A 22,479-nucleotide genomic window follows, 5' to 3' on the forward strand; every position below is an offset into this window, starting at 1 on the left:
AATTACATTCAATCTTTTTTATACAAGCTTCTTTCACGGCTAGGTTAGGGGGATGGGGACAATACCTTTCCTGGCATCCCTGGTCACAATCTGCCCCAGTCATGGCACTTCCATTGCCACTGAAGGGATCAACAGAGATATATGAGATTTTTTTTTTTATCCTGTTTCTAATTACGCTGTCTTGATAATCCCACCCAAATCAACCAAAGGCCGCACTTCAGTTTTATTTCCCATTTGTAATAGTGCTTATTTGTGACTTCCAGGAGGGTGTTTAGGTACGGCGCAGTCAGTCCCTTTGTTGTAGGGGCCGGGTGTATATGTGGCGTGGTTGGGTGGTAGGGGGAGTTATACTGTGAACAACCCACTAGCTGAAATGCCCATTTACTGTCATGTGCTCACAACACAGCAACATGAGCAGTGTGATATAGTGACATTTGTTCAAAGCTGGAGTACCTCACATGAAACTTCAAGAGGCACAAGTACAGTGTAACAGTACTCCCAGGTACGCTAACAAACATTTCCTGTAGTTGAAAGTGAAAGAGCACTGCTCAGTAAACAAACATAAAGAGCATACTGTATGGAGTAGGCACCATCCAGGTATGGTAAATGAACCCATGATGCTTGAACTATAAATAGTATGCTGCGATGCTTCAAAAAGTTCTACAAAAAACAGTATTTGCACATCAAGCATGGCATCAAGTCCTTCATCAAATGTGTCATTCTCAGTAGAGTCAACACTGTGTTTGGAATCTGACTCAAACTTTGTACACAGCAATGGGTAAAGATGAGCTGTCACAGAAGCAATTTATTTCCTGTCTTTTCACACAGTTGTGAGATGTAGTAGTGACAAATCATAGACAATTATACATAATTAGAATTGACTTAAACTCGGCTGTCAAGTTTTAATAAGCCCGTCACTGTATGTGGCTTGAATTAAGTGAGATTTTTGATAAAAATAGATTCATGTGCAAATAGCATTTTAATAATGAAAGAGCAGATAACATGGAAACTTATATAAGAATTTAGTGGTTTGCTAAGCATGCTACTTTGCTATCTGGAAACTTATATATAAAGGGCTTGATTACTGGAATTGTTAGGTGTTTTTGCTCATATTAGAACATTAGAACAATCTAGACGAGATCAGGGCCATTCAGCCCAACAAAGTTTGCCAGTCCTATCCACTTAATTCTTTTTAAAAAAAAAACAAAAAAAAAACATCAAGTCTATTTTTGAAAGTTCCTAAAGTCTTACTGTCTACCAAGCTACTTCGTAGCTTATTCCAAATGTCTGGGGTTCTTAGTGTAAAGAAAAACTTCCTAATATTTGTGCCAAATTTACTCTTAACAAGTTTCTAACTGTGTCCCCTTGTTCTTAATGAACTCCTTTTAAAATAAATTTTGATCCACTGTACTAATTCCCTTCATAATTTTAAGTACTTCATGTCACCTCTTAATCTTCTTTTGCTTAAACTGAAAATGTTCAGCTCTTTTGATATTTCTTCATTATTCATTCCCTGCAGCCCTAGAATGAGCCTAGTCACTCCTCTCTGGACCTTTTCTAGCACTGCTATATCTGTTGTGTACCCTGGAGACCAAAATTGCACACCGTACTCTAGATGAGGCCTCACCAATGCTTGAGCATAACCTCCTTGGACTTGTACACTTCACGATGTGCTATATAACCTAACATTCTGTTAGCCTTCTTAATGGCTTCTGAACACGATTTGGAAGTTGATAGCATAGAGTCCACAATGACTTCTTAATCCTTCTCATAAGGCGTGCTCTTGATTTTCCCATTGTGTATTCTAACCTAACATATTATTTAATGATTATCTACATATTTAGAAATTTTAATGATATGGTATAGACACCAGTAGTTTAAATGATAATTCAGAAAACAAAATCAAAATGATTGGTTTTCAGTAGAATGTTTTATGTTTACTGGTTGTCCTGACATAAACTTGCATTTGCCTGGTAATTATTGAAAGACTCAAACTTTATTAAGGTTGAAGTATATAATATTACTAGCAAAATACCCGCTCTTTGCAGCGGAGAAGTAGTGTGTTAAAGAGGTTATGTAAACATATATATATATACATAAACATATATACATATCTACATATACATATACTGTATATCTACATATACACATATCTACACATACATATATATATACATATATACATATATATATATACATATACACATCCACATATATATACATATATATATATATATATATATATATATATATATATATATATATATATATATATATATACACATATCAACATATATATACACATACATATACACACATACATACATACATACATACATACATACATACATACACATACATATATATATATATATATATATATATATATATATATATATATATATATATATATATATATACACACATACATACATACATACACACATTTATCTATATATATATAAAGGAGAGTTGGGATCCGAGAGACTGTGTTTGTGGAGGGATGGAGAGTTAAGGCGGGTGTTGGAGTCACGTGATCATCTCCCCTTCCATTCACCTTATTTCATTCACTTCATTTCGCTCCGAGCTGAGCTCCGCAGCTGGCGCGGTCTTGCTGTTCTTGATTTGCTTTTCACATGGCCAACTATACATTGCATGCTCAAGAGTAAGCTCAGCGCACAACTTGGTCATATTACAACCGGAGGGGCGAACTGACAACATGATATACAAAGACATCCTTAACAAATAATTATTGGTATAATTTCCCTCAGTTTATTATTTAAAAATTTAAAGCAGTACTTCACCGCTGCGAAGTGCGGGTATTTTGCTAGTATATGTATATATATATATATATATATATATATATATATATATATACACATACAGAGACATATATATACATATACATATTTACATATCTACATATATATATATACACATATATATACATATTTACATATATATATAGACATACATACATATATATATATCTATATCTATATATGTATATGTATATATCTATATATATCTATATCTCTATATACAGTACATCTATCTATCTATCTATCTATCTATCTATCTATCTATCTATCTATCTATCTATCTATCTATCTATCTATCTATCTATCTATCTATCTATCTATCTATCTATCTATCTATCTATCTATCGATGCTTCGTCAGGAACATTTGAACCGATCTCTCTTTTGGGCTCCTAAAAAAACAAAAATGATATTTTATGATGGATTTTGTGCCATTTGTATTAATTCATCTCTGCTTTTCAATCTTCCCATAATTTTTTGTTGAACAGTTTGTTTGTTTTTTTTTAAACTGCATGTTTTTCTCGCTCCTGGTACAAAGTAGCCCTACCCGTTGATTCTGTCAGAAAAAAAGATAAAAGTAAAAAAGTTTCAGTTATCTCGCAGAAGACACACGTTTTATTAATGACACATCATTATCTAAGTCTGTAACAACCTCCCAAATTGCCGATCATGATCGTCCAAAAAATGCCCTGAACAGCATAAGCCATCAGGTCGACCTGTCATCCAGCTTGAAGTGGAAAAGGTGTTTGAATTTAGATTTGATTTTTACTCTTGATCCACATGACCGATCGCGCTGATTTTTTCAAAAAATGTGTTAAATACTTGTATCAGACATGTGCAAAGTATTGTGTAATTTGGTTTTATATTTTTAAAGTTATTAATATTTTTTAATTTTAACTGCCCCAGTTACTATTGGTCCACATTTAAATCTATAATAAATCGCGATTGAATTAATGGTGACACTTAATAACCTTTAGTATTTGAAAAAAGGGTGTTTTGATGTACCATCTTTCCTTTTTAAATCGTAATTATCTTCTTTTATCTGCTCAGAAAGCAAAAAAAATACTTTTGGGAGTATTTGTGTCTTCTATTCTTAATTAAGCATATTTTGGAATAACTGATCAGTTTTTAACAGCTGGGTGTCATTTATGTATAAGTACATAAATGTCTCTGAACGTCCTGATCGTTTTGATGGTCCGTGGTGAGCAGAAAACAATTCATTCAAGTAGCGGCACTTCAGCAAAAACTCGCAAGAGATAATGCATGTTGAGACGGCTTTATGAGCGCTCATTTCCCGGTGGAGCGCCCCCTAGATGGTTCTATTTTTTTTTTTTTTCTAGTGGCACTTGATCAAAAACTCGCAAGAGATAATATATGTTGGGACGTGTTTATAAAGCGCTCAGCGCCCGGTGTAGCACCCGCTAGATGGTTCAATTTTTTCCGTTACCGTTGTACTATACTGTACATGATTTTAATATTTAATCCGTTTTAGAATATTGCGTGATATGTGTAATGAGTGGATATTTTTGCCTATTGATTTTAAATGTCTCTTATTTTTACTGCTTTGTTTTACAGAAGCAATATGTTTTTACGTAATGGTCGTGCAAGAATATTTTTTTTCATTTTATTTTAATAATAAATATAAGTCACTATATGAAATATAAACTGATAGTTTTGATATGCAGAGAAATGAATTTCAGGTATGAAGAGCCTTGCTTAGACATCGAGAAATGGAGCTTTTTCACCTATAAATAATATATACATATATATGTATATATAACAACAAACGTGATTTTTTCCTTTAGCATCTTATTAAATAGAGATGGGCGTGTTAATCTTGCTATCCGGAAGTGAATGAAATGACCGCTGCTGCAAGTTTTCAAGCACACTGGATGAAGACCTGCGAAAACTTGGAAGCTTCACTGATCTTTGACATCATATATAAGGTAAGATTATTCACGTTTTGTGCTTTCTGTACATTGCTTAAGTGTTTTTTTTTTGGTACATATTTAACTTGTGCAAGTAATGTATTATATAATTAAGATACATTGTGATGTGAACTAATTAATCAATTAATTGTCCTTTCATTCTTTTACTTAACCTGCTTCCTATGGTCTCATTAATAACAGTGCACTGTTTAAAAATGCAGAAATATATGCATTTGAAGTATAAAGTAAAGCTATAACAAAATCCAATACTAATCAATTTTTCCATCCAGCCACCTTCCTAACCGACTTATATAGGACAGGGGACACCTGAAGCCTATGCCAGTCCTTCACAGGGTGAATGAACACACACAGGCACACTCTCTCTTCCTCACACACACACACACACACACACACACACACACACACATCAGGGCCAGTTTAGTGTTACCCACCCACCTAACCTGCATGTGTTTAGACTGTCGGAGTAAATCCACATGAACATGGAGAGAACATGCAAACTCTGTGCAGGGCACTTGGGACATAAACCTTGGTCTCCTTGTTATGAGGCAGGAGCAGCACCACTGAGTCACTCTGCCATCTGATGATATTCATTATAGAAAAATGAATTCTCTAATTAAATAGCTTAGTGGTTCTGTGGAATTGCAGGTAATAAAGCCTTACAGAAAAGGCATATGAAAATATTTAAATATTTCAGTTAAATATGAAAAAGCTTCTGATATAAATCTTGAGCATAGAAAGAATCAAAAGTTTTTTTTTCTTTGTATAGTTAAACAAATTTTCTAAAATATGCATTTAATTTGAAGATTCTACTTAATTGTAATTCATGCTTTTCCACCCTAACATATTTTGTGCATTTTCTTTAACCCTTCTGGATGGCATGATTGTTCAGCTCGGTGCCACAGTGGCAGTGCGGAGACCAGAATTCTCATCACAGGTCCTCCCTGCGTGGAGGCTGCATGTTCTCCCTGTGTTCCCCAGGTGCTTCTCCTCCACAATCCAAAGACATGCAGGTTAGGTGTATTTGCCAATACTAGACTGGCCCTGGTGTGTGTGTGTGTGTGTGTGTGAACTGAATAGATGCTGTTCCTGCCTCTAGTCCTTGCTTGCTGGGATAGGCTTCTGCTACCTGCAACCTTGTCCTGATTTAGAAAGTGGATGGTTAAATGGATGGATGACATGATTGCTTTGTGAGAGTTACTGTATACAGCAATGGGGTCTGTCAAATTCAGATAAACAATCAATGAAGTAACCTACAAGAATACAAAGTCTTAGTTAGACCTGAAGCCTTTCAATACAAAACAACTACTGAAAATGTAGTGAGTACAAACAACATAACAAGTATGTTAATGAGTTAACGTATTAGAATACAAACTTTAAAGATGACAGGTTCATTCCGAACTAACAACATACGACTGTAAAATCATGAAATTCAGAGGTCAGACAATGTAACGATGATCCTCTGATTAGAGAGCATGCTGGCCTTGTAGAAGAGCAGGGCCAAGATGGGCTCATTCTGTACACTTTTTAATGAAAGAGAGAAATCGATCTTTAAACCAAATCACATTTTTTTACATTGCATTAAGAAAAATGTTTAAATGTTACATTGTACAAGTTAAAATGACTGTGATTGTAAACTTGGATAAGCAGGTTCTGTAAATGAGTGGATGAACAAATAAAATCATTTAAATTTCACATATTCTTTAATTTGTCAGGAAATGGAAAGAACAGAAAATTAACAATATATCTAATTGATGTTTTCAGATACTGTATTCTTGTGGGAGACACAGCTTCAGAGTTTTGGGAACCACAATTTGCACAGGTTAGTAGAATCAACTCAGTATGGGTGTGGTGTCAATGGCAAAGAATAAAACACAAATTAGGGAATCGCCTTTGATTGCACACAAATAAAGATATAATATTTAAAGAATGTAACAATTGCCTCTAATATATTATAAAACCATATATGAATTAATTTTGTGGCATTAGGCCTGTGTTATTGTATTAACAGCAATCAATTTTTTTAACAATAATTTGAAATCATTTTTTCTTTTGGCTTCTAGAAAGTAAACTATGGAGGAGAACTTCTTGGGTCAAAACCAAACAGTAACACAGACTGGAGAGAAAAATCTGTGATCAGCTGAGGAAGGAGATCTCCTGTGAGTAAACATCTAGCTCTCCATGTCAAGAGAATCATCTTCTGTACGAGAGAGAAATCCCTCAAAGAAAGAGTGTGGAGGACAGTTAGAGACATCAGAAAAGCAGAAACAACACCATAAAGGGCAGAGCGATAATGGAGAAGTGCCACCACATCATGGCATCGGGCCCAATAGTACAAGAGATGGTGAAGAAAGCTTTAGGCAGCTGCCCTGAAGGAGGGGAGATGGCAGAGAAGTTTCAGATCACTCACAGTCTGACAAGAATAAAATATGAAGGCAGACAAACAAACGTGGAGTACTTCACAATCACAAGCTGTGGATTTAACATTTGGTCAGAGTTTGTTAGTTATTTTGAAAATGTTTATTTCACTGATTCATTATTGCATTGTGAATGAAATACTGTTTTGTTTAATAAAAAAACTACACTGACATTTGTAGTTGTAATATTCTGTTCAATAAAAATGTTTTTTCCTGAATTGTGTTTTTGTATTATTTTTTCTCTCTTATTCACTTTTTTGCATTTAAAACTATTTAGTCTTAGTCCCAGTGGCGTGCTACATACATAAAGCAGTCACACTGGTCGTGTGGTGGGGCCTTAGAGAGGAGCAGAAACAACTCAAGACACAAATCAGAATTGTGTTAGGCCACTGACACTTTACTGTTCGTTAATAAGAAAACCATCATACCTTGTTAGCAATCAATCGTTATTGCTATGATTCCTTATATTAATTTTTACTTTTTATAAAATTCACATTAAGTTACTAGGCCTTTGATTTCCTACTTTTCACATAAAACTACAATATTGTTAATCATTATTAATGTTTTTTGTAGTGACCTAATCCTCCTGACAAATTTCTCTTTCTTGAAATTGCATCTTTCCGCAAGCCTCAGAGGGGAAGCAAAATTTACCTTTAGAACAAATTGAAATTACTTAAGCAACAACATTTTTAAAAAGCAGAAATACACCAATTCTGTCAAATCAGCCCTGTCTTTGTGAGACTTCAGGATGTTTGCAGGTGTGCCCTTTGATCACAAAAATACACAAATACAACATGGAATTTACCAGCAAAACACACTGACTTTTAAAATTTGAAAGCCTCAGATCTCAGCTCATGTATGAGACATCAAGACCTGAACAACAATCCATCAGGATTAGAGCTTGGCCTAACAGTCCACCTCATCTTATCTTGGCAGTGAAGAGAAAATGAAAGAAGGAGAGGATGCAGGGGTGACCTTAATGATTCAGTATAAAATTTAAATATGTCTATATAGTTTTAAAAATTCACATCTATCTGTGTATTAAAACTGTAGTGTATCCAGCATGAAGTATTATGGTGCTATAGCCTTTCAACAAACAATGTGCTAAAACCAGGAACTTACTAAGGTTAAGATTAATGGTCAAAACAAATATAAACAGAAAAATATTTTTAAAACAATCACCTTTTTGTGTGACAAAAGTGCCAGTTGTGTTACAAAATTACCCTTTTTTGGCATGTTACTTAAAAGCCTGACTTGTGTTACAAAAAGGCCCTACAAGTTACAAATGTTCCCTGTGCTGTGGTACAAATGTGCCTTAAAGTTACAAAATGTCCCTACTAGAGTTTCAAATGTTCCCTGTAGGTTACAAATGGGCCATTTAGTAGTTACAAAAAGGCCCTAACATCTATCTATCTATCTATCTATCTATCTATCTATCTATCTATCTATATCTAAATCCCCGCGAAGTACTGCTTTTAAATTTTTATTAAGAAGAAAACCTTTTTAAATTGAGGGAAAATATACCAATAACAATTTGTTAAGGATTTGTTTTTTTGTGAAGCTGACTTCACACAGCCAGCCTCTCCGCTGTTTTATAAACGAACGCCATATAAGGTCTTCCTTTTTCGTTGCTTCGCCAACGGAAGCAGCCGTTTTATTTAATCCACGGGTTGTCCGCTGTTTTTTTGTTCGTTTATTACGATTGTTATAGTTCTCTTTGTATATCACGTTGTCAGTTCAGCACTCCGGTTGTAATATGACCAAGCTGTGCAAGCACACTCTTGAGAATGCAACGTATAGTTGTACAGGAGAAAAGCAATCTTGCTGAAATCAATGGCAACCTTTTGTAGGTCTATGAACTTAATTTAAACTTTAGGTTTACACGGTGCTTTCTTTCCGAAGTACCTGCACTCATGAATGTCTGTATGCGTCAGTCGCTCAAATCCCTGCGCTTCGCACCGGCGAAGTACTGCTTTTAAATTTTTATTAAGAAGAAAAGAAAACCTTTTTAAATTGAGGGAAAATATACCAATAACAATTTGTTAAGGATCTGTTTTTTTGTGAAGCTGCCTTCACTCGAGTGATCACTTCGAGCTGACTTGCTGGCTAACCATAAGCGTTACCTGGTAGGTAACCACCCATACAATCAGATTGTGAATCAGACTACGAATGCCGTGAATGTAATTACCCCGATCTACATGCTGTCAAATAAACGAACCACACGCCGTGGCGCAATTTTAGGGGCTTCGCCTCTAGCGCTGACGTACAAGGTTCGATTCCTGTAAAGGAGTGAAGTGAGTGGGTGGTTACCTACCAGGTAACGCTTATGGTTGGCCAGCAAGTCAGCTAACATCAGCCATGGTGCCTTCAGTTGTGAGAAGCAGATCATAGAATGGTTGAAAATAGTTTACTGTCAAATAATGCAAAGAGTACGCGACACGTGTTTCCCCCTTATTCTTGGCTCATCAGGCGTACACACTCACTGCACTCGCTTACGGTAATCGAACCTCGGACGTCAGCGCTAGAGGGGCTTCGCAGCGGTGAAGTATTGCTTTTAAATTTTAATTAAGAAGAAAAGAAAACTTTTTTAAATTAAGTCTTAAAAAGAGGTGTAAAGATATTGACAATAAGCTACGCAAACCCACCAAGACATGCAATCGTTTAAATCAAGGCGCGAGTCGAAAAACAGCATCCCATTCTATTAGTTAACGATTAACACATTTCTATATGTATTGTAAGCATACAATACAACTGATAATATGTTGCGCTTATTTATCTGGTGTACCAACATTTTTGCGCGTTTAACGGCTGAAATCTAACGTGGTTTGTGCCCTTCAGAATGAAAACAGTTTGCATTTACCTTTTTAATAAAAGGCGAGCTTTTAAGCCTGAGAAATCACCCCGTAAATGCACACATTTAATTGCACATGTGTTAATATGTATGCTTACACAGTATTAAAAGACACTCAAGAATTAACGTCATTTACCTTTGTTCCCGCGTTTGATAAAAGGCCAGCTTTTAAGCCTGAGAAATCACCCCGTAAATGCACACGTTTAATTGCACATGTGTTAATATGTATGCTTACACAGTATTAAAAGACACTCAACAATTAACGTCATTTACCTTCTTTCCCACGTTTGACTCGTGCTGTAAATCTCTTCCTTGTTTTCAGTTCACGTGATTACGTAGGAGGCGTGATGATGCGATACGTGACTCCGCCTCCTCCATTAGAGTATATGGACAAAAAACAGGTTCCAGTTATGACCATTACGCGTAGAATTTTGAAATGAAACCTGCCTAACTTTTGTAACTAAGCTGTAAGGAATGAGCCTGCCAAATATCAGCCTTCTACCTACACGGGAAGTTGGAGAATTAGTGATGAGTGAGTGAGTGAGTGAGTCAGTCAGTGAGGGCTTTGCCTTTTATTAGTATAGATTGACAAAAAAGCCATTATGCACAGCAGTAAAACTACACTTGAGTGTTCTTACTTGCACATGATTATTGATAAACCTGAAACAGGACAACGTTTCAGTCATTATCCTTTGCTAAAATAGCATATTTATGTGAAATCATGACCAAGCTGCAGGTTTCTTTACTGCACACACATCTTGTTTTTGAGGAAGTGGGACTCCTGCCAAACTCTATAAAATAGTTTATAGTAGGTTATAAACATTATCAAATATAATAACAGTTGTTAAGGTTAATAAAACCAGTTATATGACACTTTACAAGCATCTAATGCTTAATTTTCCCTTAAAATGAATTCCCCAGGTGATAACTGGTAAGAGCCCACGGGATCCCACAGTTAAGGCATTAATAATTTATTCTCTTTTATTAGTTCTCAGTACTACTAATACAGTAAGTATTAAGGTTTAATTTCGCCAGAGTCATACAGGCAATAAATTAACAAGACCTGCATATAAGAGTTAATTGCATGGGGTTCTCCATTCTGAAAAGGGAGTGTGTATGATCTTTATCGTCTAAGCATTTTTAATGAAAATCTGATTGATTCATGCATCAGGAATGATTTTACAAGTTGCTTCATTTTTCACTTAAGTATTTTTAATATATCTGAAAAGTTTACACAATCTGAATCCTAAAAATAGTCACCCAGATGCTTACAAATTGACTCTTCAAAATGATTCCTAACGTATGACATATAGTTAAACCAAATCAAAAATGTAGTATTTGATTCCTTTCTTTATGCTGAAGTGCTAAAAAGATATTATAATAAGAAAAAATGCTGTTTTTTCTAAAAAGACACTTGATTCTGGAATGTAATATTATGTAACATTAAAATAATCCTAATGAATTTCTCGGTGCCCTGTAGAGCAAATGCAGTCACATTAATTGTTCAAGTGTGTAATGAAGATAATTAAAGTGTTTGTTGTCTTCATAGCTTTCAAAATATAGTGTTAAATGTCTTTAAATTGCCCTGTTACAGTACTATATATAGATGGTATGCAGAATGGCTATACTTAACTATTACATTTAATATTGTCATTATTATTATTATTAGATGGATGCCTTTATCCCAGGGTGATTCACCAGCATCTGAGAGATTTAATTGGTTTGTTGTTTGTTTTTCCCCCTTCCATTGGAGCACAGGCAGGCGAAGTGGCATTTGAAGTGAAGTAACAAAATGTCAGTAGTGGAATTTTAACCCAATGCCTTGGGGTTTGAAGTTCATAGCTTTAACCACTGTGCCATGCTGCCTTTCCACTATGTGCATGATTTAGCTATGCCTCAAGAATACATATCTAAAGCATGATTATGAGTATTTGTGTCTGTATTTGGATGTACACTGCATATACTATGTTTTTGTTATTCTTTAGGTACTACTTATTTGCCTTGATCCTGAACTTGAGCCGTGATGCATATGAGATCAGCATTTTGATGGAACGAGAGGCTCGTGGCCAGAAGGCAAGCTACAGCAGCAGTCCTGTCAGAGAAAATGGAGAAACCATACTTTCATGTTCTAGGGGATCTGTTGGTGTTAGTGATTTATCTCTTCGCATTCGTAAACAGCTTTTCTTGCTGATACAAATTCTTAGGTGTAACCCACCATTACTTCTGGACCTACTGAAAAACATCTGTGACATTTTCATTCCTTTGGACAAGCTTGGCTTATATAGAACAAACCCAGGCTTCATTGGGGCTTGTGGACTTACCTCTTCTGTCCTGTCTATTCTCACTATTACATATCCCTGGCTCAAGCTGAAACCCTAATATGATTTATGGAAAGAAACAGATAAAAATGAAATGATGAAATTATTGAAGTAAATTAAGATTTTAGCATTTTTTGGTTTGCTTTTGTTTATGAAAATCAGCATAAAATACATGGAAATTAAAAGACTGATAAGTACTTTTGAACTTCTCCAGATGCCTTCTTTTAATTATATGAGAAGACAAATACAGGTGTCAAGAAGTCAGTTATTTGAATTGTTATTCTGCATCATTTCTTCATCAATCTGAATATTATTCTATAATAACTAGTTCATCTGAATTTGTCATTAATTTCCCTTAGTACATCCCTGCTTTAAGTTATAGTGTTGTATCAGTCTACAGCTACTGTAAATAATGCTTTTGGATACAAAGCCAGATACTATAGTTGGTGTCATAGCTGAATGTGCGATGAATTTGGTGCACCTGTTTCACTTTAAATATAGTTTGGTTTTGCAGTCAGATATTCTTTGGATATAAGGCTTTACCTTGTGCATCTGATTCTACTCATGAAAGAAAAGAAATGTTCAGTTATTGTTTGTCTGGATCTTTATGGATATGAAAGCAAACACCTGCACATTTTATTTTTCTTTAAATAAAACAGTTTTGTGCTTTTGTTATTAGCAGAAAATTCATATATTGAAATTTCAGCTCTTTGTGATGATCCATGACAATTTCTCTGCCATTAAAGATTTTCTGTGTTATTTGTACTCAATCAAGAGTGGCACCAGAAATGTCCATTTTTTCTTTTTTTTAATTAATATTCTTTAAGCTAGACTCATTTGCCTAATTTGGTGTTATTTCAGAACCCAAGTTTCATTTTTCTTCCTACACTCACTAAATGTTTTAACTTCAGAGCAAAAAAATACCGACTCTTTTAAGAACATGCAGTGGAATTGTGTGCAACTCAGGGGTGTTTGTTTACAGACTAGGTTCTGGCTCCCACGATCCTGGTAACCTCTTTTAAAAATGATCAGTCATCCTCTTAATAAAATATTTTTGGATGAAAATCTTTACATATGCTTGCTTTATTTATTCACGAATCTAGTTGAACAGGACAAAATATTGTACCAGCGAAAATCAGAAGAAATCCTCCAAGTTGAACAAGTTTATTGTGGGTAAATTCATACAATTTTTATTTCTCAAGTAATGATTGATGGCGACTAATCAAGCAGTGCCTCAGTAGTGACCTTGGGAATTGCAATCATCTGCTCATCTATCCAATGTATAATCTGCTTATCAAGATCAGGGTCACAGTATGATAAATTTGAACTAGTCATATCCACATTCACTTCTACTCAGCCAATTCACTTCATCCTTGGCATGTTGGAAGAAAGCTCCATGGAGACGGTAGCTTAGTCTGGATTTCGAACCCTGGAGCTGTGAAGCAGCAGGACTAACTCCTGTGCCACTATGCTGCCTACTACAATGTCAGTAAGTTAAATGTGAATGCACTGTAAACACGTGGGACACTTTTGGGATGAACTGAGCATTTGCAAACCCCCCCCCCCCCCCCCCCAATTACTTTCTGGAGGTGTATATTTAAACAGCAAGATGAAAAAAGAAAGTATATGCTTGGTCTTTGTTGTCTTTAGTATGTTAGTGGAATTCTTTGGGAAAAGCATACTTAGGAGGACTTTTGTTTCCTTGGTTCACATGACTCACTCTCTCTGCCTGCCTCTTGTGATTTTGCCCAAGTTTGCAGCATTATGTTAACAAAATAACATCAGATAACTTAAGACTTTAATGCAAATGTATGATTTTGTCAACAATTTTTATTTAATGTTTTATCCTAACCTGCCTTGATTTGGTGGTACATGTTATTTGTGATTCTACAAACATAAAACCACTATGTAACATGCTCCATGTTTTTTACAGGGCCCTGTGTGAACTAATTAATTGTAATATTTTTGTAAATTTTACCCTTAAAAAACTGTCTCTACCCCAGTGTCCTTGCTAAAGATTCTCCTTACATCCTTTATTCAGAATTGTAAATACTTCTATCTTGTCTCATCATAATCTTATGCTTTCTTATTGTGAATATATTAATTTACTTCAGTTTTATTTTCTCTCCAGCACTACAGTAAATATAAAACGACACACAGTATTTCACATATGGCCTCTCATTTGCTTTTTACATTGTAAATTGATGTTTCTGTAGCATGGCAGCTTTAATAAAAACTCTGTTTTTGCCCACAGGACTTTTGCCCTGGATATCTGGTTGATAGCCCATTCTCAACATATCTGTAAGACTGTTGTGCATTAATACACCAGCAGAGCAGGTGTTCCTGATAACACTTCCCACCTTCAAAGACGCATCGGATGGTACCTGCTTTAATAGTCTATGTCTTTTCATGTGATGACATCACTGATTGAGCAGTCAGGTACTAGAATTACAAGTAGGCCATATAAAATGACCACCTGCTGTACTGTAATCTTTTTATTCTTTTATGGGTAGACTTTGTTCTATTTCTGTAGAGAATGAGATCTGATTGAAGCAGCAGCAAGCTCAAGTAAAGCTTTGACTGTGGACAGACTGGCAATACTCCATTACAGGACATAGTATAATGGTACTTTTTTCTCTATAACATGCAGTGTTATATACTGTACATTACATTTTCATTTTGCATTCATTTGAATTTTTATTTACCATTTTAATATCTTAACTAAATGATTCCATATTGGGAACAAACCAAGTAGTATATAGTAACTGTTCCTTCAGTTCTGCTACTATCATGTTTACAAATCAGAAAAGATGGTCATCACTAAAATAAAAATGACTTCTGTACAGAACTGAAATGTATGAAATATGTCCACCTAATTTGAAATCATGTGTCTTATTTGTGTGGAATGAGGAACTCCCCACATTTTGTAACACAAGTTCAATATCAATGCTTGGTATGTTCCCTGTGTGTTAGGCTTTAGGAATTATAAAATATGATAGTTAAATGGTCAGAAGTATTTTTCACAGCTTCCTAAAAGCCCTAACCCTAATCCTGTATGATTCTCAAATGAGGTGGTTAGTGAATTGTTAAATATGGTGTAGTGGCTAAGGCACTGGTCTTTAACCCCTAAGTTTGCTTGTTCTTTCTTGTCCTCAACCACATTGTCTAACCTTGACCAAGTCATTTAACCTGCCTGCGGTCCAAAGTGAAAAAATTATCTGTAAACAGTTATAGTGAATCCTTATATTATAAGATGCCTTTTGGATAAAATGTTGGCTGAACACAGAATAATGTAAGCAGTGTAGCTTCATGTGGATCTTGCTCTCTTCAGCATTTCCTCATAAACGCAATGACTAAATTTAAATTTAATGAAGTAAAGCTCCACTTTAGGAAAGGTATGCCTACAACCGCCAGGGAGTTGGAGACTGAAGCAGTGAATGCTCAAAACATAATCTTTTAACAAGAAACAGAGATCATGGATTACCTACTGTATATCTTTGTGGTCCAGTAGCTTCTCCAAGCGAGAGAACAAGTGTGTCTTATCTATATACCAGTAACCCCGCGATTCTCGAAAGAATCGCAAATCCAAGAATGGCAAGCAGTTTCTGTTCCGTCCGATATTTGGAGGGATGAAATATCATGGAGGGTGGGTGCGTCCTGGGAAATTTTTTATTTAATTAAATAAACACATTTATACTAAAGTGGTTTCTTTTTGGAGCTGTGACTCATCTGGTTCTGGTGTTTCAGAGGCGCGTTGTAGGCGCCTTCATTTATTGTTTTTATCCATGCAGTCTCTTTTTTGTTTTTCTATGGCTGTGTCGTCAGCCAGAAGTCGTTTGCTGATGGCAGCGGATTTGCATGCAGAAGTGACCATGGCGGCGGATCTGGGCATGGAGGGCTACAATTACTAAACGAAGGTGGTATATGCGGTGGTGTGGGCTGTCGCGTTCAGGTGGCTGTACAACCTGGCATGCACGCTTTACCTCAGGTTTAGTTCACAGGTCGTAGCCAAACGGGCTCATTTTTGTATTTCTAATTGCTGAGCTGTTTCTTTTTGGAGCCGTGACTACGTTGCCTGTGCTGTCTCAGAAGCGCGTTGTGGGCGCCTTCGTTCATCGTTTTTATCCATACGGGCTCGTTTTTGTATTTCTAATCGTTGAACTGTTTCTTTTTGGAGCTGTGACTCCGTTGCCTGTGCTGTTTCAGAAGCGTGTTGTGGGTGCCTTCGTTCATCGTTTTTATCCATACGGGCTCGTTTTTGTATTTCCGTTAGTTGACTTACTTTTAATACTGAATTACTGTTATGTGATTCAAATATGCCACACTGACTGCTGGCACAGTGGATTAGAGCAAGTTTAGTTTACAGGTTGTGTTGTTTGGGCGCCAAGTACTGACTCTGGGAAGTACGCGCTCGGTTTTGTATTACTAATCGTTGAGCTGTTTCCATTTGGAGCTGTGACTCCTTTGCCTCTGCTGTGTCAGAAGCGCATTGTGGGCGCCTTCGTTCATCGTGTTTATCCATACGGGCTCGTTTTGTAATTCCGTTAGTTGAGCTCTTTCATTGTGGAGCCGTGACGTCTTTGCTTCTGGTGTTTCTGAAGCGCATTGTAGGAGCCTCCGTGTATTGTTTTTATCCATGCGGTCTCGTCTTTGTTGTTCTGTGGCTGTGTCGTTAGGTAGAAGTCGTTTACTGTTAGGAATCATAATCCAACTTACTTTTAATACTGAATTACCGTTATGTGATTCAGATATGCCACACTGACTGCTGGCACAGTGGATTAGAGTAAGTTTAGTTCACAGGTTGTGTTGTTTGGGCGCCACCTACTGACTCTGGGAAGCCGCTGGGTTTGACTCTGGGGCACTGAGGTGCTGTGCGCATGCGCCTCAGTGCGTCCGTCGTCTGTGCATAAATTAAACTGTCGTTTAGTAATATAGATATAATTCACTAAGTCCATGGCAAGCAAGACGCACACAAGACAGAGCCCCGCCCACCAACAATTCACTAAGCAGCCGACCATGGCATGCAACTCTAACCCTCCTCCCCGAGGCCTGCTCATGTGCCCGCCCCCAACTCCTCACCTGAGTCGCTTTCATCTGTGTAGGCGTGCGCGCGAGAAAGAGAGAGAGCGCGACACACACACACACTCACACTCACACACACACACACGAGAGAGCGACACACACACACAGGCGTGCGAGAGAGACACACACACATAGACGCAAGAGAGAGAGAGACACACACACATTGCCTGTATCTGCCAAAACCAGTTTTCAGTCACGGACAATTGTATTTTGCTCTCTCCAGAGTTCCATCTTTTCATTCACTCACAGTCGTATCCTCAAACCCACCCCATTTGGACAACTGTGTCGTTCAGGAAGTGTTCACCCATCAATAAATAATTATGCGGCGTATGGTACGCCGCAGGTTGGCTAGTTTTAAATAAAGCACTTAAAGCTCTAGTCTTTATTTTATAAAGGTGCTCAGTTGTCTCAGTCCACCGTTATTGAGTATTGCTTCTGTAAAGTTTTCTGGATCGTCATTACTCCTCACTGTTCCCAAACCCTCCAACAACATACATCTGTTTGTGCCTAACTAGGAACCATTGTTACTTCTATGCTTGACACATTTAAAGACAATGTACAATGATTTAAATAAAGTGCCATTTGTCTAAGAGTTTAGGAAGCTGAGCTTAGCAAGTTTCTGGGTGAATAGTATACAGTGTACAAAATGGAAGCTATTATGTAAGGGCAGTGATATAAAACAAAAAGAACATTAATTTATGTATATTTTCACCCTCTGGTGCACCCAATCTACTGATATTCTGTCATCCATAATTATTTCTGCTAGCATGTATATGCAGTTTGGAGTTTGTCTTTCTAGAGGTTATAAATCTGAAGTATAGTTCTTTAAGGTATCAGGTACAGAACTTGTTCATTTTCTCATGGATGGCTTTATATGGCATGTTGATCAATTTAGAATGAGAACAAAACTTCTACTACTCTCTTCGTTGTAATAAATGCAAAAGATTGATTTTTTTTTTCAGGGAAACATGGTGGTACACTGATTTGTGCTATTCCCTCATACATCAATCATTCTAGTGAATCTGTCATTGTCCATGTGGATTTTGTTTGTTCTGCCTGTCTGCTTGAAGGTTAGGTTGACATGCTGGTTGATTGAAGATTTGAAATTGATCCTGTGTAAATGGGAGTGTGCAAGAGTGGGCTCTGCTATGGACTGCCTTGTACCCATTACTGATGGCTCCTGCTCCGGCTCCCCATAAACCTGAATTTGGATTAAGCAGGTTTAAGAATGTGATGCTATGCTTTGTTTGCTAGATTCTTTTTCTCTGTCAACTAATAAATATTGGAATTTCTAGAAACATTTGTTTACTCTGCTATTAAACATACAAGTATGTATTCTATTTTGAAGGGTGGAAACTCTAGAACTGGACTATTTTTGTGTTTTTATTTTTTTTTTGTCACACCCAAATATATTCTTCCAGACTGAATACTGATTTTCTCATTTTCTTGCTGAGGTTTTGAGTATTTTCAACATCTAAATTTTTCAGCAATTACTACATCATGATTAGCATTCATACTTTAATTAATAATTATATAGGTTAACATGAAAATAATAATTAGTGTCTCTTAATCCTTTTCTCTTCAAAACGTGAAGCTTCAAACAAATACTGCTTTTGCTAAAGTCCCTCTAATGAGACTAGCATACTAATGCTGTGCACTGCTTCAAGATTATTTCATAGTTAATTTTAGCTGCAGTGCAAATGAACAAGTTACAAGAAATTTTATGAAATTCAGAACTAATATTTGGTGTGTTTCTGTAAATGAGCCTTGAAATGTACTGGTGCCTGGTCCATGTTCCCATCTTGCTCGTCATGCTAATGAGATGTGGCTGTGGCTCCCCTGACCTTGAATTGGGTAGAATGGGTTTGAGAATGTTTTGTTACAAAAATAATGTATTGTGTAGTATAGTGTGCTGTGCTCCAGTCAGACTCATTCAGATTTGCGTGAATGACTGTCTAGTGGTTACCTTGTTCTGAGTTGGTCGTTTTAGGAGCTTGGCTAGAAGGAAACCATTCCTGAGTAAAAGCCATATGATGGTACACTTGAATGGACGCCGACAGCATGAGGATAAAGATCTGGTGTGATGTGAAAAAAAATTGAACTTTTTGGGCTGAACTCCAAGCACTATGTCTCATGAGGACTGGGCACTGCTCACTGTCTGCCTAATACCTCTCTATAGTGAAGCATTGTGGTGGCAGCATCATGCTATGGAGGTGTTTCTCAGTGGCTGGGACAGAAAAACTGGACACTATTGAGAGAAGGTTGAATGCAGACAAATACAGAGAGTTCCTTGAAGAAAACCTGCTCCAGAGTGCATGCGACCTCAGACTGGTGTGGCAGTTCACATTTCAACATGACAATGACCCAAAGCATTAAGCCAAAACAATGCTAGCGTGGCTTCAGGCCAAGTCTTTTGATTATGGATGAGCGATCCATCTAAAGCCCAGTTTAACACCCTATAGACCAGAGGTCTCCAACTCCAGTTCCAGCACACTACAATGGCTGTAGGTTTACGTTGTTTTTTTAAATTAAGTGAAAATTTTTGTGTCTCATTAACTGTTTTGCTTTAATTTTAATTGACCTGCTATTTAAGACTCTGCCCCTTAACTGTTTCTTTTTTCTTTAATTAGCAGTCAAACAATAATGAGATACAAAATGAGCCAACACATGACTAGTCACCTGTGTCCATTATTACAGTATCTTGTATGATAAAGAAAGAAAGGTGAAAGTCTTAGTAATCTTGACCTGCTCATGTCTGCAAAACATTTTGATGGTATTCTTAGAAAAAATCGGGACTGGTCTCCCCTAGACTTTCTCATATACTCAAATATGGGGATGGATATTTGAGGAGTAAACCGCAAGGCAATGATTGTATTTTTATATTATGTACATTAAAGAACCATCGACAACAAATCAAATTAATAATATTGAACAATTAGTGAATTATAAAAGTAAAGTTGAATAAATTGGACTCTGCAGCAGCATGAATTAAAAAAATATCTGAGTATTGTGTTCAGGTAAAGTACCACTTCCGGTTAACAGAAATAGCCCAAATGTTGATAGAAATCTAAATTTTGTACCTAAGTGAAAGTATACTCAGGTTATCGTGTTTACATGCACAGACACACAGACATAATTCCAAAAATGCTATTTTCGGACCCAGGGAGGTCTAAAATGTTGAGATTCATTAAAATCTCAAAATAGAATTGTTGGAGGATTCCAATACTTTCCCCAAACTTCGTATAAGAGAAAGTCAGGGAGGTCTAAAACATCGAGATTGATCAAAGCCTCAACATCAAATTACAGTACGTTTCCTATACTTTGTATATTAGAAAGTAAAAAAGAAAATCAGCAATTTTGGAAATGACTTCTGTGGCAGAATGAGAGCACTAACAAAGCTTGAAATTAAATAGTGGGTTTAATTCAGTGGTCCCCAACCTTTTTGACAGCAAGGACCACTTTATTAGATGCAAATTTTTCCACGGACCGGTCGGGGTTGGGGGGGGGGGCGCAGTTTTATACACAATTTACATAACATTTCTATTATTATTAAAGTTATTAAGCAGTCCGGATACGTTTGCAATCTGAGAGTTTTCTTCTTTTTTTGCATATAACAAAGACATATGCTTTACATTTGCCAATCCAACAGATTGCACATCACAAACATTAACACTGCTATCTTTTTTTCGTGTCTGCCGTTTCTATAGGAGGGTGACAATGAGTTAAATTCCAATGGATGTTTTTCAAATGTTGACAAGCAATAAGCAAAAGGAATCACTGAAAACCACAGACAACAAAAACAGCAAAAAAAAAAAAAAAAACAGTACGAGGAAAGTTCGAAGAAAGATTTTTTTACAATGTTTCTGTTTGGGGATCGTTGTGCAAACGTGCACAACTGAGCTGCGACTACAGATCTAACTGCTCTGTGGATGATTCGTTCAAGCATTTCAAGGTCACTTCGTTGTAATGAAAGCATCTGTTGAATGTACTTCATAGTAACGTGATTTCTATAGTCTCATGTCATATGGGGAAACTGTCGGGACCATAAAAATACTTTGTTGTAATACTCTCTCACCTCGGTCTCTCTCCTCTCTCTGAACCGCTGCAAAGCCCCGCCCACCAAGCGTTCTGAAAAGTCTGAGTGAGTCGCCGTTGCCGGCAGTTCTTTTGCGGCCCGGCTGTCTGACGGCTGCGGACCGGGGGTTGGGGACCCTTGGTTTAATTAACAAGAAGAATTAGCTTCTAATTAAGAAACTGGTTGGAGTTTGAGGCCCCAACTTAATTGGTCTTCTGTAGGTCATAATTTCACATTTTCTTTGTTTGACTGCGGTGGGCTGGCACCCTGTCTGGGATTTGTTCCTGCCTTGCGCCCTGTGTTGGCTGGGATTGGCTCCAGTAGACCCCCGTGACCCTGTGTTAGGATATAGCGGGTTGGACAATGACTGACTGACTTTCTGTTTGAGTACAGTTTAAGGAAAAAAATGAAGCATTTCAGAGGACTGAGTCTTAAAAAACACATCGATTAAAATGAAGGGAGAAAAGGTTAATTAACAGCAACAACTGGTTACTAATTAAGAAAAGGGTTAGAATGAAATCCTGCGTGTCAGTAGTGTGCCAGGACTGGAGCTGGAGACCCCTGCCATAGACCATCTGTGGAGAGAACTGAAGATATCAGTTTATAGATGCTTCCCATCCATTCTAATAGAGCTTGAGAGGACCTACCAGGATGAATGGAGTAAACTGCACAAATCCAGGTGGTTAAAACTTGTGTAAATTGGTGCTTTTACACTTTCCTCATGTGAGTGTGGGTGTACACATGAAAAGAATTTGCACCGTGTCCAAAATTGTTTCTTGCTTTGAGCCTAGTGCTGCTAGGATAGGCTGAGGTTCCATCTGACTCTCACTTGGATTGTTTGGTATGTGAATGTTGTTTTTTTTATAGTATAGCAAACTATAAAGGATGATTTGAAGTATGCATTACTGTATTATCAATATAGCTTTTAATTACAACACAAGATCACATTTTTGGATTAACTTCCATTCTG

The 22,479-nt window shown here is 36.7% G+C and overlaps 1 protein-coding gene and 1 long non-coding RNA gene across 4 annotated transcripts in view; both read left to right on the top strand.

Moving 5' to 3' along the window:
* The window catches only part of pex11b (peroxisomal biogenesis factor 11 beta), a 155,992-nt gene that overhangs the window by 18,521 nt on the left and 114,992 nt on the right, over nucleotides 1-22,479 (top strand). For 2 of the 3 annotated variants that reach the window (XM_028795121.2, XM_028795120.2), the window contains exon 4: nucleotides 12,020-13,904. In XM_028795121.2, coding sequence (XP_028650954.2) covers nucleotides 12,020-12,413 — 394 coding nt within the window. In that variant the 3' untranslated portion in view covers nucleotides 12,414-13,904. Of the gene's footprint in view, nucleotides 1-12,019; nucleotides 13,905-22,479 lie in introns of those variants that run through there. The other variant, XR_007934277.1, reaches the window with a different exon arrangement.
* On the top strand, nucleotides 4,632-7,258 carry LOC127526837 (uncharacterized). The gene is made up of 3 exons (XR_007934278.1): nucleotides 4,632-4,766; nucleotides 6,531-6,588; nucleotides 6,830-7,258. It is a non-coding gene; the product is annotated as an uncharacterized LOC127526837 (long non-coding RNA).

The sequence above is a fragment of the Erpetoichthys calabaricus genome, chromosome 2 (assembly GCF_900747795.2).
Source record: "Erpetoichthys calabaricus chromosome 2, fErpCal1.3, whole genome shotgun sequence".
Classification (NCBI taxonomy): domain Eukaryota; kingdom Metazoa; phylum Chordata; class Cladistia; order Polypteriformes; family Polypteridae; genus Erpetoichthys; species Erpetoichthys calabaricus.